We start from the raw sequence: 17,299 nt of genomic DNA, 5'->3' as shown, positions 1-17,299 counted from the left end.
GCCAGGGGAAAAAGAACAGAGGCAGAAGGTTTCTTCTGGTGACATCCACCAAGCCGTCACATCTGAAGCAACATGGTCAACTCTGGTCTGATCTGTGTCACCATTAACATCCAAGGAATGGGGTTTAGAGGTAGTGTATTTGTACTTTCTTTGTGTCATAATTCAGGAAAGTTCCTTTAAGTCATGAAACAAAAGTGGAAGCAAGGGCCGGGTCTGGCGGTGGTAGCAGGTGGATTGGAGGGGCTATTGCTTGGGGTTGTGGGTCAGGACGCACTTAATGGACTGTGGATGGAGGTCTCCTGTGCTGGTCATAGTGTAGGGGAAGCAGGACAGAAGTGGGGACTTGGCATGCAGACTGAAGGCAGACTGGAAACTCACATTAGGAAGGAGTAGGGAACTTGTGTCCAGGTTTTACAAGGTTTCCCAGACGTTTAGTCAACCCCGAGGCACACAGAGTGACCCCCACGTGGAATCAGCCCCAGCTTTCAGATCCTCAGCCTTGTAGACAAATGTCTGCCAAGAGGGTGCCAGGCAAGGACTTTGCTGTCTTAGGAAAGGATTTGACAGCTGAGTGGGCTCATGATTCCCCCATAAAATTCATTTTTTCAGATTTTTTTCATTGAGCAAAGAAGTCGCATAAAGCAGAAGTATTCATTTTTATCACTTCGTACTTTTTTTTTATACAAAAGAATTTTCTGTCATGCTGCATGACAGTATTGGAGTTAGGCTTTTTCATTCACAGAAGTTGCTAGATCTCTCTCTTTTTTAGTGTGGGAATAATTGTGACAGACTTTAAATTCAGATAAAAGACTTTCTTTTCCCCTTCTCTTCAATAGGAGCTGGTGATCTCATCCACAGAAGACTTCCGGGAGAATATCTCCGAGGCAAGGACAGACAGAGAGCCCTGGTTGCAGCAGTGCGCCATCACTTAAAGAAAGTTAACTACCAAAACTTTGACACTTTGCTGGCAGCCTTCAGACACTATGACAAGGCCAGTAGTAAAGTGAAGCTTTTTTGGTCTACCCATGGGCTTACAGGTCCCAGCAGGCTGGTGTAGATCAGGATCAAGTCCAATCCACCACCTGTTTTTGTAAATAGTTTTACATGCCTATATTTTAAAAAATTGGGGTGCATGTATCTCTTTGAATTAGAGTTTTCTTTGGATGTATACTCAGGAGTGAGATTGCTGGATCATATGCATGCCCATTTGTTTTAAGTATTGTCCACGGCTGCTTTTGCAACTACACATGCAGAGTAGTGCATCAGAGACGGAATGGCTTGCAAAACCTATGATATCTACTTTTTGGCCCTTGACAGAAAAAGTTTGCTGGAGTAGATCTGAGTTGTCAAAATGTGGTTCTTTCACCATCATCAGTATCACTTGGGAACATGCTAGAGATGCACATCCTAAGGCCCACCCCAGACCTCCTGAATTAGGAGCTTGGGGTTGGGGTCTAGCAATTGTGTTTTAACAAGCTTTTCAGTGATTCTGATGCAGGTTCAGGTTTGAGAACCACTGCTGCACATCATTAAACTGGAGTGTGCTGGGAGCCTGGGGGATGGACAGTCTCTGCCTCCCTCTGAATCTGTACACACGGTACTGTCAGTCTGGTCCAAGTCAAGCTTAGAACACTCTCCCCTGGGGACCAGGTGTGGTTTCAGTTTTGAGAGCAAGATCACTCAATTTTCAAGCTACTCTAAATTTTATTCTTTGATCAAGTCAGATCGACCCGGGGCTGCATAATTACCTGACATCATTTTAGGCTATCACAGGATTTACCAAGCTGCACAGTGCCTTAGGCTTGCACTAAGGAGCGCTACTACACAAACAATTTGTGAAACGTGGCACATTTTTTATTAGTACGCCCATGCGGCTGTTGTTTATTTTTGTCACATGCATCCTCTTTATAAGGAAACCCAGTCTTTCTAAAGCACATAACTGTGCTTTGTCTAAGTATCTGGTTTGTTTTTACTTCATGTACAGCATGACTTTGGACCAATAGTGCATACCTTTTTGACTTGGCTGCCAGGAAGCTTAGAGCCAACACAAACACATCTAGTTTGTGAACGTGATCTTATAGCATACATTTTGTGCACTCTTTTTATTTCAGGTTTCATCTTATTTTAGTCCAACTTTATTTTCTCTTTGCCCTGATTTCCTCACTTTTTTTGGCTCTCATTGTACTTCTTTTTCTAGGCAGCCTCAAACCGTTTTAGAATGAGTCTAACATAAACAAATAAAAGCTCATAAATAAACCCGTGATGATGTAGTGCATCATAATCTTAATAGGAGAAGAAAAGAAAGAGCAGAATAATTTTAGTTTATCTTGAAAGGAAAAGATAATATTCTTATCTCCATTCCGACGTTGAGTGCGGTTTTAGAAAAGTGACACCTCACAATTTTTATCTTATAAAAAAATCTTGATCGCTCATTGGCTAATTCATTTTAAGCCCATTCGTTTTATTTGATTTTAGATTAGGGGCCTGTGTGCCTGTGATGTACTGGTGAATAAAAAGTGGGTTAAATATCTCAGTTAAGTTTGTACTAATTATGTCGGGACAAACACCAATCAGTCATCAACGACATTTCTCACAAAGTTGTGTTTAAAGAAAATGTAAGTATTCAACTGTTTCTCTGGTTTTTAGTAGAGACCGATGGCTATTTACAGGTAATTTAAAAATTATTCTTCAGAATTAAATTACGTAAGCAAAAACAAGTATATTTTAAACTTTACTCAACTCCAAGTATCTACAAAGATGATATTGGGGAAATTTACATGGTAGTAAAGTGAATAAGGAAAACGAGCGGGCTGTATAGTGCTCCTCTTTCTAAAAATTCCTCATGTTAAATGTAATCATAGTCAAGACGATCATCTTAATAGCTGTTGATGATCTCAGTGAACCACCAGGCATGTTCCTTATGATAAAATTAAATTAAGCAGGAGGAAATTACTGAGAATTAGTTAATGCTGATATACCTTTTAAATAGTTAACTTTTAATATGTACAATGTAGTGTTCAGTGTCCTTGAGGAGCTTTTTTTTTTTCTGAGTGGGTAATAAGATGTGGGTCTTCCTAGTACAGCTGTAGGATTGTTTTTGATGATTTGAATCTTATACTGTTGAATGCCCAGATTTAATTTAATTGAAAAGCAAAACAAAACAGAAGAAATAAACTGTGATTTCCTAAATGACTCTTCTTGGCTTAGAGGATTAATTCTGTTATTTGTTGAACACTCCCAGCACATCAAACATTATCCCAGATCACGTGCAGGCTTTTAACTCAGGGAACTTAAAATCTAAAGCAGGGGGAAAAATAAAGACTCATCACGTCCAAGAATGGTCACAGCAGAGTCTCAGATTTTCAAAATAGGTATCTATAATTCCAACTCCTTTTATTCTGCTTATTATCCAGGAAGTAGCTGAGATGGGATGATTCCTTTTGGGGGACAGTTGCATTCATTGACAAAACTGGTTTACTAAGACGTGTGAGCTGGGAGCTGGTGAGGAAGGGAGGTGGTTTTTGAGAAGGCTGTTCCAAAACTCAGTAATACCAGACTGCTGTGGATGGTTGGGAGCAGAAAAGGTTCATTGAATACCTTGACTAACAGCTCATTGTTGAGTAGCCTTTGTGTTATAAGTCACGCCACTGTCAGACTGAAAGTGGTCCAGAAAGCAAAGCACGTGACTCAGATGAATTGCATGGGCCATACTTTTGTGTCTGGAGCTGGCTCATTGGACTGAAATAGCAATTCTATAACTTGAAAATGTGTCAACAGAGAGATGCACCATCAATAGCTCTGAGTGGGGACAAAGGTTCATATAGTCAGTATGCCAGGAGCATGGGGCAATGCCTTGTGTGTGATGTGTCCTCCCTCACCATGAGACAAATGGGTCAGCTTGTGGCAGGAGTCACAAGTTAGGCATGTGGTGGTAGCCTCTGCCTCAGAAACATCGACTGCTTTTTTGGCACCTGGTCTAATGGTGCATGTATTGTCATGTCTGCTACAAGGATGGATCCAGGCAGCGATGGTGCAACCTGGGTGGTGCAGGCTCAGTCCAAAGCTTGATTCCTGTCATCCACATTGGAGGATGGACCCTTATCCTGGGCATCTATATGAATTACCTGGATGGTTCACTCAGCAGCTGTGATTTGTTTCCATAGTTCTCTTTTTTCTTTTTTTTTTTTATTGGAGTACAGTTGATTTATAATATGTTAGTTTCAGGTGTACAGCAAAGTGAGTCAGTTATACATATACATATATCCACACTTTTTGTTTTAGATTCTTTTCCCATGTAGGTCATTACAGAGTATTGAGTAGAGTTCCCTGTGCTATACAGCAGGTTCTTATTAGTTATCTATTTTATATATAGTAGTGTGTATATGTCAATCCCAATCTCCCAATTTATCCTTCCCCCCCATTCCCTGGTAACCATAAGTTTGTTTTCTACATTCGTGATGCTATTTCTGTTTTGTAAATAAGTTCATTTGTACCCCCTTCTTTTTTAGATCCACATATAAGCGATATCATATGATATTTGTCTTTCTGTGTCTGATTTATGTCACTCAGTATGACAATCTCTAGGTCCATCCATGTTGCTGCAAATGGCATTATTTTGTTCGTTTTTATTCCATTGTATATATGTACCACATCTTCTTTATCCATTCCTCTGTTGATCCATAGTTATCTGTCTCAAAAAGAGGTGTCTTTGGGGCTTCCCTGGTGGTGCAGTGGTTGAGAGTCTGCCTGCCATTGCAGGGGACACGGGTTCGAGCCCTGGTCTGGGAAGATCCCACATGCCGCAGAGCAGCTGGGCCCGTGAGCCATAATTACTGAGCCTGCGCATCTGGAGCCTGTGCTCCGCAACAAGAGAGGCCACGATAGTGAGAGGCCCGCGCACCGTGATGAAGAGTGGCCCCCGCTTGCCGCAACTAGAGAAAGCCCTCGCACAGAAACGAAGACCCAACACAACCATAAAATAAAATAAATTAAAAAAAAATGCAAACCTTTAAAAAAAAAAAAGAGGTGTTTTTAATCTCCCAATCTGTAGTGTTCTTTTTTTAAATTTTTTAAATTTAAAAAATTTTAATTTTCTATACTTTTGGCCATGCCGGGTGGCATGTGGGGTCTTAGTTCCCCAACCAGGGATCGAACCCATGCCCCCTGCATTGGAAGCATGGAGTCCTAACCACTGGACTACCAGGGAAGTCCCCAGTCTGTAGTTTTCCAAGTGGCAACCAAGCAGGCAGGCCATTGGCAACTGTCCAAGAGTCAGTAAAAATATAACAGATTCATCAATGGCAGTATTGGCCAGAGCTGTGAGAATAAACTTGAGTTCTGCCCACTGAGTAGAGTGACTATGCCCTTTTTTGGTCCTTAGCTCTCACTGAGGTTGAAAGCCACAGCAGACCAGTGAAGACCATTGGGTTTCAGGTTAGTGAACCAGGCCCAGTGGCTCTACGTGGTGAAATCGTTATTCATAGAGACTTGCAGCTCAAAGGGGTTATGAGGGTTGAGGGGCCCCAAAGGTACTAGCATTCTCTCCATGTGGCTTCTCTTGATCATAAGTGCCTGAACATTCATAAGACAGGTATGGAAAGCATCAATACCAATTGACACATCCAGCAGTGGAAGCCACAGAAATAATATATTGTTAACTTTCCTTCTCCACTTTGAACAAACCCTGCCCAAACCCCACCAGCTGATTCCTGACATCTCTTCTTGCTGCACACTCAGTAGGGTGACGACTTTGGCACCCATAGCCAATGAAGCCATACTAGTTTCAGTCTCCACCCCTCTGAAGTTCCACAACATACTGGGACAGATACTTGTGGCCTGTGATCCCCCTTGGGGACAAGGATATCTTGTCCCATACTTAGTCCTCCTTAGAACAGCTGAGGTTGGGGTATGGGGGGAGGGAAACGTCAAGGCTGCAGAGGCAGGAGTGGCTCTGTACCCAGTGAATAAGAAGCATTTTCTTTCATTATCGCCACCATCTTTTTCAGATTTGGGGACCCTCGATTCAACAGCCCACCACCCCCCCTTTGCTTTTCAGTTAGGGCTGTGGGGCTCGTAGTTTTGGTTGACTTGGGCTGGCAGCAGAGACTTTCATAAAGCAGTCTACTTTAATCCAGGGCATTGCAGCTCCCTGCCCATATAATATATTTTAAATTCTCATTCTGTTTCAACATGAGGGTTAGGAACATTCTCCAGGTCTATGGGTCTGGCTGCAGGAATTTATCTAGAATTCACTGGGTCAGTTTCTTGTTCTCAAGGGGATTGCCTTCACCAGCGATGTGAATCCAACCCTGGGCCTAGGAGCTGATTGTTAGTGAGTCATTTATGTTTTCCCTTGGGAGTTTAACTATCTCGGGGAAATATCTCTGAGAGGGCCAAAGCTCCCTTATAGCCGCTGGTACCCACTTTGAAAACACTGGGACCTTTCCCTGTCATCTCGGATGGATCTAAGTTTGGCTTGACGGGCTGCAGTAGGGCTGAGTGGTAAGACGCCCAGCTCTGGCCATTCTTCCTTAACAAGCATTATGTGCTCCGGCCCCTCACCCCGCAAGTGAATCAGCCGGGTTCTGCCCAGAGCCTTTCTAAATTTCCCTCCTTTCATGCTCAGCGTAGGTGCTTCTGTCTTTAACTGTTGTCTGAAAGGGGTGGAAACTTCCCCTCCTCCCGCTTCCAGGATGAATCTGAGTGAATCCTCTTGTCCACGTGAGCGTTAATATCCAGGGACAGCTGCCTTTGAATCCACTCTCTGTGCTTGGCCTGCAGCCACTTCCCTAATTTCTTCTTTTTACCAGGCAATGGAGTGTAGGATAATCACTGCCCAGTTGACTTTTAAATTTTTTTCCCCCACACCGCGCAGCATGTGGGATCTTAGTTCCCCGACCAGGGATTGAACCCAGGCCCTCGTGAGTGAAAGTGTGGAGTCCTAACCACTGGACCACCAGGGAAGTCCCTGACTGCCTAGTTGGAACACCAACTTTGAAAGCATTGAAAATTGCAGAAAGCTGTCAAAAGTACACAACATTGGTCAAATGAAATGTCAAGCATGAATCATGCTTAGGCCTGCTCAACCCGAGTGTAAACAACATGATTTAATGAGAAAGATATTAAAATGAACAAAGGCTGTGAGCCACACTCCACTCCAACCAGGGTTGAAATTACCGCGCACATATCAGATGGACACGATGGAGACCAATCTCGCTTAATATCTGTCTCTCCTTACGTGAAAAATAGGACCGATTCTTTGAATTTATGTGATAGAGCTCTTTCTTTTTTTCTTAAAGGAAATAACAGATGTTGCCCACTCTACTCTTGAAGACAATGCTCACGTCATCTTTTTTTGCTTCGTGTCTAACAGAAGGGAGATGGGGCCATAGATAAAGCTGAGCTTCGGGAAGCATGTGACCAGGCCAGTGTGCACATAGATGAGAAGCTCCTGGACCAGCTATTTGAATACTGTGATGTGGATAACGACGGGCTGATTAACTACCTTGAATTTGCAAATTTTCTTAACTGGAAAGATAAAACCCCCCTTAAAGAGTATGAAGAGAGGGTCATTATTAAAGGTATTTAATTTCTGAAGGCTTGCTAAATTCTTAAATGGACTTTAGTATTTTCTTTTTCTTAGGAGTTTGACTCTTGTCAACTTTAATATTATATATTTAAAGATATGCACATATACATATATTTGTTTTCGTTTTTATGCATAGAATATCTGTGGAAGGTTAGGAAAGAATTTGATAACATTTATTATTTCCGGGGAGGGGACACTGGTTGCTGAGGGTCAAAGTGGCAGCGAGACTCACTTTTCAATCTATGTTTTTGTATCTTTTAAGTTTGGAACCGTGTATTACTCATTCAAAAGAAAACAATTACAAGCAAAACAATTTACACAGAAGCCCAAAATATGAAAGAGAGTTCCTCAGAAAGCTGTTTGAAAACCATTTTCTTAGAGAAATTAGCTCCCCTCCCTCAGGAAAAGTCAATTGTAAAATAGAATTTGATCTGTTAAATTTTTTAAGAAAAGGAAAAACATAATCTTTACTTTTATTCAAATATCTTCATGTTTACATATTATCTTCCTGCATCACTAACCATATATAGATATACATATATACATATGTGTGTGTGCGTATGGAAATTTTTTTTTATAAGCTTGTTCTTTGTTGTTAAAATTAATTAATTAATTAATTTTATTTTTGGCTGTGTTGGGTCTTTGTTGCTGCATGCGGGCTTTCTCTACTTGCGGTGAGCAAGGACTACTCTTCGTAGCGGTGCACAGGCTTCTTATTGCGGTGGCTTCTCTTGTTGTGGAGCATGGACTCTAGGCGCACAGGCTTCAGTAGTTGTGTCACGCGGGCTCAGTAGTTGTGGCTTGTGGGCTCTAGAGCACAGGCTCAGTAGTTGTGGCACATGAGCTTAGTTGCTCCGTGGCATGTGGGATCTTCCCAGACCAGGGCTCGAACCTGTGTCCCCTGAATTGGCAGGCGGATTCTTAACCACTGTGCCACCAGGGAAGTCCGTGTATGGAAATATTTTAAAATAGCTAAAATCACGGTGACTGTACCATTTTTATTTGGCTAAAAAAAAAACTTAGTTCTCAAATTTCTATGGAATGAAGAGATACTTTTATGGTTTTTGTAAACTTCATTCTCAGTTCCCTTAAGCTGAGGTATTATGAATTACTAAATCATTTCCTCACTTTTTAAAACTTAGGTTATTTCCAGATATTTTAAAAGTAATATGGGTGACGCTATAATGATTATCATCTCTCAGAAAGCTTTCTGTTTCTAATTATATCTCATTTCTTATGAATGTTATTTTTGTCCCAGAAGTAACTCTCTCTTTCATTAGGCTTTTTTAAATGATTGTACCAATTTGCAATTTTATCAGTCACGGTGGTGAGAAGGTTTTACTCCAATCTTGCTACCATTGAGTGTTATTTCAAACTTTCTTGTGATTTAGTTGTTATATAATGATACCTCGTTTGCTTTAATTTTCAAGTCTTGATTCTTACAGACGATTAACTTTTGAAAGATTGTCTACATTTTTATCTCCTCTTGGAATATCTCTCCTCTAAAACGTGAAGATACTCCTGTTTTCACTTTTATTCCTGCAAAGCCAGTACCACACTTGGGGCTTTATCGATCACGGGAGCCCTTACCAGTTTCTGGGATGGCTTTTCTCTGCTGTCCACTAGGAGAGCAGGAGAATCTTCTCTACGTAATGAAGCTTTTTATAGAAAACAAGTCTACCCTAGTTCTCTCAGAAATAAATAGAGGGTGACAGAGTACTTTCCTTCTTGGTACAACTCATGAAGCAGTGGGGGAAACAAAAGCCTGCTTTCAAACCAGGTGGTTCTTCTAATTGTTCCTGGTTGGGGGGTCCTGACTTGAGCAGCCATTTTCAATGGAGTTCTTGAGGTTTTCCTCTTCTTCTAAGACAGTGGCTGGTGGGTCAGTCAGAAGGGACTCGGGAATGTATTGCCAGGAATTTTCTTATATCAAGTTCCATCTTACTGTTGACGGCTGGAGAAAAGGGGGTGCGTCCTTTCAGGCAGGGGCTTTCGAGCAGTTTTCTGAGAAACTATCTTTCATACTTGGTCCAGATTTCTGACTTTTGCGGAGAGTGGGTGCAGGGAGGGGATTAGAGGGTCTGGAACACTGGGCCCGACGCTTTCACGGCAGCGATTGGCAGCGGCTGAGTCGGGGGGTGCAGACTTTAGATGGGCCTGTCTTTTCTGGTTTGCCACGCTGAGCTGGCACTGGGGCACCCTTCGCCTGTGTAACCGGGGCTGGGCCTTCCCCAGCACCTTGAGTTCCTCCAGCGCTCGAGAGACCACAGCGCCGCCTAGTGCTAGCTGTGTACTTAGCAGCTCCGTGAAAAAGCTGTGTCAGGAATTTCCTCCTCAACTTCAGAACTGACTCAGCAAAGCAAATCTGCAAAAGAGAACAGAATCTTACAATCGTAGTTGTACCTCAGGGTTTTCTCTTATACACTGATTGGAAGGGAGTTATTTATAGAATCGATTCCTGCGCTCACAGCGAGCTCTCGTCGCCTCTCCAAATGTCACAGTGCATGGGGGCTCCCTCCCTACCGCGATCAGGTATGTGTGGAATTTACAGCTCCAAATATTTCTTCTCCTGTCCCTCCCCAGGGCACAGTCTTAGGAACAACTCTGGTAATCCTGTAGTTCAAGTCAAATATGAAAATAGGCTCTAATTTTAAAAAAGAGGAAAGAAAAAAAAATTCTCTGTTTTCATTTGGTGTTTCAGATTTAAAAGCTTTATTCTAGCATAAAATGAGCGAAGTGGTGAGCAGAAACATTAGACCTTGTTCAGATTTCCTGGTGTGTGACCTTGGACTGAACTTGTGATTCCACAGTGGCTACTGGTGTCAGCGGAGTGTCTACACCAGCTCAGCCTCCGTTTCCACCAGCAAGAAGAGACTAAATGGGAAAACTCATCGTGTTACAAGTTGAGCACCAGGTAGTAACTTTGTCCTGTACTTTTTTCCCCCCCTTTCCGTCTTTGCTTGAAGGTGGAAAACCAGATTGTGCAAACCCTGCTGAGGCTAATGTAGAAGAATCTGAACCAGCTCTCCTGATAAAGCCTGAAGATATTGTCTTGAAAGAGCCAGGGAGCTCAGAAAAGACTCTGCGGACACTTCTGAGGCCAAGCGATAAAGTTTCTAATCACTACAAGACAACTTCTTCGGAGATCAGTGCAGTTGTAGGCGCTGTTCCTTCTACTTGTGAGTATGTCACATTATTTGCTGAGTGTTAAAAGGATCAACAAACACAGAAGGGGAGTGTCCTTTGTCTGTCCTTGCATTGTCCCCCAGCCTCTATTAGACTCTAACTTTCTCAAAGCCCAGGACCTTTCATTCAGTTCTGTATTCTAAGCACCCAGGAGGGCTCAATAAATGTAGGCTGAATTGAACTAGTGTTCATGGTGACCCAACTAAAATGATTCTCTCTGTATTAATGAAACTGAAACCATCATAGCTCAGAACCTGGAATGTTAGACCTCGTCGGAATTCAGACTTCACCAAGTGCTAGGAGACTTTTGAACCACGTGATTCTTAGCTACAAACAGATTTGCCTTCAAATATTTGAAGAACTCTTACAGAACAGTTCCTTACGTCTTTATTCCCCGTCTGTTAGTCTGCTAGGGCTGTCATAACAAATACCACAAACTGAATGCCTAAACAGCAGAAATTGATCATCTCATGATGGCTGGAAGTCCGAGATCAAGGTGTTGGCAGGGTGGCTTCCTTCTGAGCGCGGTGAGGGAGAATCTGCTCCAGGCCCTATCCTGGATTCTGGGGGTTTGCCGGCAGTCTTTGGTGCTACTCAGCTTCTGCTGCACCAGCCTGATCTCTGCCTTCATCTTCATCTGATGTTCTCCTGTGTGAGCATCTGTGTCCCAATGTCCCCTTTTTATAAGGACTCCAGTCATATTGGACTAAGGGTCCACCCTTCTCCCGTATAACCTCATCTTAATTAATTATTCCTGCAATGACCCTCTTTCCAAATAAGGTCACCTCCTGAGGTACTAAGGGTTAGGACTTTAACATAAAAGTCTGGGGAAGATACAGTTCAACCCATAACTGCCCAGATCTCAATATCAAGCATGATGAATTTAGAAAGACTCTTTTATATTGGTCAAGATCCCTTTTTTGGACTAAGGCCATGATTAAGGATTTACATATTTTTCTTAACTGGATTTCATAGACATGCTTTACATTCTGTTGTGACGAGAGCTTGCTACTTGCTTTGGAATAGTGTTGCCCAATAGAAATACAATTGGTGTTGTATGTTTTTTTTTTTTAATTTATTATTTATTTTTGGCTGCGTTGGGGCTTGCTTGCTGCGTGCAGGCCTTCTCTAGTTGCTGCGAGCGGGGGCTACTCTTCATTGCAGTGCGTGGGCTTCTCAGTGAGGTGGCTTCTCTTGTTGCAGAGCATGGGCTCTAGGTGCGCGGGCTTCAGTAGTTGTGCCTCGCGGGCTCTGGAGCGCAGGCTCAGTAGTTGTGGCACACGGGCTTAGCTGCTCCACGGCATGTGGGATCTTCCCGGACCAGGGCTCGAACCTGTGTCTCCTGCATTGGCAGGTGGATTCTTTTGTTTGTTTGTTTGTTTGTTTGTTTTTAAACATCTTTATTGAAGTATAATTGCTTTACAATGGTGTGTTAGTTTCTGCTTTATAACAAAGTGAATCAGTTATACATATACATATGTTCCCATATCTCTTCCCTCTTGCATCTCCCTCCCTCCCACCCTCCCTGTCCCACCCCTCTAGGTGGTCACAAATCACCGAGCTGATCTCCCTGTGCTATGCGGCTGCTTCCCACTAGCTATCTATTTTACATTTGGTAGTGTATATATGTCCATGACACTCTCTCACCCTGTCACATCTCACCCCTCCCCCTCCCCATATCCTCAAGTCCATTCTCTAGTAGGTCTGTGTCTTTATTCCCGTCTTGCCACTAGGTTCTTCATGACCTTTTTTTTTTTTTTCCTTAGATTCCATATATATGTGTTAGCATACTGTATTTCTTTTTCTCTTTCTGACTTACTTCACTCTGTATGACAGACTCTAACTCCATCCACCTCATTACAAATACCTCCATTTCATTTCTTTTTATGGCTGAGTAATATTCCATTGTATATATGTGCCACATCTTCTTTATCCATTCATCCGATGATGGACACCTAGGTTGCTTCCATGTCCTGGCTATTGTAAACAGAGCTGCAATGAATATTTTGGTACATGACTCTTTCTGAATTATGCTTTCCTCAGGGTATATGCCCAGTAGTGGGATTGCTGGGTTGTATGGTAGTTCTATTTTTAGTTTTTTAAGGAACCTCCATACTGTTCTCCATAGTGGCTGTATCAATTTACATTCCCGGCAGGTGGATTCTTAACCACTGCGCCACCAGGGAAGTCCTGGTGTCATATGTTTTTAAAAAATTTTAGTAACCACATTAAGAAGAAGAAACAGGTGAAATTAACTTTAATAGTATGTTGGGAATTCCCTGGCAGTCCAGTGGTTAGGGCTTGGTGCTTTCACTGCCGAGGCCCAGGTTCAATCCCTGGTCAGGGAACTAAGTTCCTGAATGCTGCGTGGCACAGCCAAAAGAAAAAAAAATTTTTAATAGTATATATATATATATATATATTATATACAATATGTATCTCCAAAGTACTATCATCTCAACAAGGAATCAATATAAAATGATTAATTAAATGTCTCACATTCTTTTTTTGGGTTCTACATCTTTGAAATTGTGTATTTTACACTCAGAGCACAGCTCAGTTTGGACTAGCCACATTTCCAGTGCTCAGTAGCCACATGGTTGGTGGCGGCTGTATTTAGAATGTCTGTTTTCCTCCCCCATCCATGTCCTAGGTTATCCCATCTACGGTGTTCCAACCATTCGGTCCGATATTCCCGCCCCCCAAATTCGCCGCATCAGTGACAGAACTAATTATGGTGAAGAGGGAAATGCCTATTCATTGCTGCATCCTACCATCTTTGGCCAGAAAGGATTGTTTGAAAGAGACTTCTTCAAGACCAGATCCAAAAAAGAGGTACAACATGTGATTTCAAAAGGGTTGAAAGAAAGGCCAACTACACACAAAGGTGGAAATGTTTATTTGCTTGAGCGTTTATATTACAAAAGTCATCAGGAGCACCCCGCCCCCCCCCCCACCCCGAATTAGGATTCTTGAGGATAATGTTCAATTTGGTTGTGATATTTGGTACAATTCTTGAAGTAGAATTTACTCTAATAAGAAGCATTACACTCACATCATATATTCACTATGACCTATGTATAAAAAGAAAACTGTTTTCCCAAGATATTCAACACTATTCTTTGTTGAGTAAAAGCAAAGAGGCTCAATCCCTTCCTTGTGTAAGTACCCTTGTGGTCGTGGGTCTCCGAAACCAAAGAATAAGTGTGAGGAGGGCCACTCTGCCATCCTTATGAGCTGCTATCTCAGATTATCTGCAACAAGCACTGATTTAAAATGTTCTGTCCTGTTGCCACGTGTCAGCCCATGTATCTTGTTTTTTCACTCGGTAAACATGGTCTTCATGCCCCAGGTGATTTTCTTCCTAGGTTGGTTATAAAGCAGGTGCAACTGGCTAGGCCAGAATAGCCATTGGGGTTCTGAGGGCCAAGGAGTAATGGCAGGTCTTGGTCAGAGCAGCCTGTCTAGATCTGCCATTGTGGAAAGCAGGCTGTGATCAAGGGAGCAATTGCTTCTTCGAACTTTCAAATCCAGAGCTAGAAATGATGTGAACAGACGTGTGATGCTTTCTGGGACTTCACATGCAGGGTTGATGGCTTGCAAACTTGCAAACTTAGTAACAGATTCATTCCAATGATTCATTCCCACTGAGATGGGGGAGAGGAGGGGAGAAACTCAGAGGAAGGTGCCTACTGGCTGGTCCCAAAGAAGGAACCCAGGATCCACCACAGAGGGTCAGAGAAGAGACATTCACAGACTGTATTTTCTCGTCCCTCAGTCACTCTAAAGGGCCTATGAAATAGGGCTTCAGGGCCACCAAAAGAAACAAAAATCTCCTGCTTGTTTCCTGATGCCTAAAATTCTTTTAACTAGGAAGTCATCCTTTATCTCACAATTCTAGGTAGGAAGTAAGAACCCAGAGGCCTGCACATATAGTATTCCAACTAAATGACATTCTAGAAAAGGCAAAACAATGGAGAAAGTAGAAAGACCGTTGCTTGCTAGAGGGTTGGAGAGAAAAAGGGAAGGATGAATAGGTGTAGCACAGAGGATCTTTAGGGCAGTGAAACTATTTTGTATGATACCATAATGGTGGATACGTGTTACTATACATTTGTCAAAACCCATAGATTATGCAACACAGAGAGTGAACCCTCACATGAACTACGGACTTTGGTTAATAATAATGTATCAATATTGGCTCATCAACTGTAACAAATATACCGCGCTAATGCAAGATGTTACTAACAGTGGAAAAGAGGGGGCAAGTGATAGAGCATACAGGAACTCTCTATAATTTCTGCTCGATTTTTCTAGAAACCTAAAACTGCTCTAAAAAATAAAGTCTATTAAAAAAATAAAAAAAAAAAAGAACCCAGAGACCTGGTTGGAGTAATAACGTCACCTTGAGAATAGATGGGTTTCTGTAAAAGTTAATCAATACACGAGGATGGAAAGCTGAACGAGGGTAGGAATGCCTCCCAAAGAGTTGGGAAGGAAGCAGCGGAGAAGGGCTGGGATGCCCAAGAACGCACCTCAGGGCTTCACTCTGCAGGGAACTTTTTTTTTTTTTGGCTGCACCACATGGCATGCGGGATCTTAGTTTCCTGACCAGGGACTGAACCCAAGACCCCTACAGTGGAAGCGTGGAGTCTTAACCACTGGACCGCCAGGGAAGTCCCTGCAGGGACTTTCTTTACCTTTCACTGGGTGGAGGAAAATAGCAACTATGCACGGGTGCCTTGAGGCGCTTCTGCTGTGTAGCTGCTGCCCCTGACAGCACTGCTCTCCTGAATTTCAAGTGTATTCGATTATATTGTTAATTTCCCACAAGGCACATCATATCTAGGGGACCTTTTAATTGTTAAGATTTAGTTTAATAGAGGTATTCTGCAGCTCTTCTATTTCTTTGGCTTTCCTATTCACTGTCTAACCTTTCTTTCCATTTCCCTCTTTGCTTCCCTCCTGTATGCTTCATAGTAAATGTCTTTCCTCTTTTAAATTTAGTTTCATTTTTTTTTTTTCCAAATCTTTTCTTCCCTCTACTCATTCTAATATTTCTTCCCACTACCAGTTCTTATCTTTCCTTTCTTATATTTTCCCTGGGACATATAAAGCATGTTTCCCCCCTCCCTTTATCTCTTTTACTAATTATCACTGCAGAGAGATGATTAATAACCAAAGTTTGCTGGTTTTCAATACGCTCAGATTTTAGTCTGCTCACTTGCTCGCGCATGCACTATCTCTCTGACATTTGCACACCCCCAGCTATAATTAAAGTTTACAACAGGCCAGTTAGAGACATTCCATAAATGTTCTTTATCTTTTGGCCACGTGGCTCGTGGGATCTTAGTTCCCCGACCAGGGATAGAACGTGTGTCCCCTGCAGTGGAAGCGCCCTGGACCGCCAGGGAAGTCCCATAAATATTCTTATTTTAAAGAAGAGAAACTAATATGCAAGGGGTTTAGATAACATACATAAGAGGTGACTGGGATAGAAATCAAATCCAGCAAGTCTTCTATCTTTAACTCTTTTACCCTTTCTGCTTGAATTTGGCCACCTCCCTTTAAAAGAAACAGAAACACTTAGAGTTGAAAGTAATTTTGTATACTGGCTAGTAGAGTTGAACATGCTCATATTCATTCATATTAGCAAAATGATTCCTGAGCTGAAAGTACTGGAATTTTAATATTGGCTTATTATACGTAATAAGCCCTCCTCCCCCACCACACACACACATCCACACATCTTTTTTGGGGATAAATGTCCATAGTCTTAGATATTATAAAGATATTTTTAAAAATACAAACTGAAAAACACATAAATATTAGCCTGACTTTCAAAGTTTTTTTTTTTCCCCTAGATTGCAGAGATATTATGTAACATTGGTGTCAAGCTTTCGGAGGATGAATTTGAAAATGTATGGAATCTTGCATCAAAAAGACATCACAGGGGAGAAGTTTGTGTTGAGAATATCAGAAATGTTCTGAATGAGTTACAACACGCAGACTGGACCAAGTGCAAAACAGCCGTGTGATCTTTGTGGAGTTCATTCATTTACACCAAAGAATTGTTAAATCCGTGTTCATCTAAAATATTCAGTCCATTCTGGTTTTAGATATTATAATTCAGCAATCACTGTGGTAGGGCTTATATGCCTGCATGCGTTGCTAATAAATTAGATCTTGGACTTTAAACTTTATTTTCTTGTTTCCTATAAAGCACCAAAGAATTTGCCAAGCACTTGGAGTTAACCTTTAAGCTCACCAAAGGCGTAGCTCAGAATGATGCTGGAAGTTTGTCATGTTTAGTATGCTTAAGAATGCTATGCGTTTGAGTGGGTGGCTTGATATTCAAAGTCTGGTTTGTGATACCAGGTTCACAAAATTCTGCCTTCAACATTTTGTTATTTTTCTCTTTAGGTGTCACTGTGACACAACTGAAGCTTAATGGGCTTTTAAGTCTCTGTCAGCATCTGGGGAAAACAGACTTAATCACAAGGAGCAGAATTTTGGGAATAAAAA

General features: G+C 42.0%; 1 protein-coding gene across 1 annotated transcript in view; it reads left to right on the top strand.

Annotated features, from left to right (window-relative positions):
- EFHB (EF-hand domain family member B) overlaps window positions 1–16,812 on the top strand; it is a 48,368-nt gene extending 31,556 nt beyond the window's left edge. The window contains 5 exon segments of the mRNA XM_061193704.1: window positions 837–991; window positions 7,373–7,580; window positions 10,555–10,767; window positions 13,428–13,609; window positions 16,639–16,812. Coding sequence (XP_061049687.1) covers window positions 837–991; window positions 7,373–7,580; window positions 10,555–10,767; window positions 13,428–13,609; window positions 16,639–16,812 — 932 coding nt within the window.
- Window positions 16,813–17,299: the final 487 nt, after the last annotated feature.

This window comes from Eubalaena glacialis, chromosome 6, assembly GCF_028564815.1.
Source record: "Eubalaena glacialis isolate mEubGla1 chromosome 6, mEubGla1.1.hap2.+ XY, whole genome shotgun sequence".
NCBI lineage: Eukaryota > Metazoa > Chordata > Mammalia > Artiodactyla > Balaenidae > Eubalaena > Eubalaena glacialis.
This window is presented reverse-complemented; position numbering and strand designations above follow the sequence as displayed.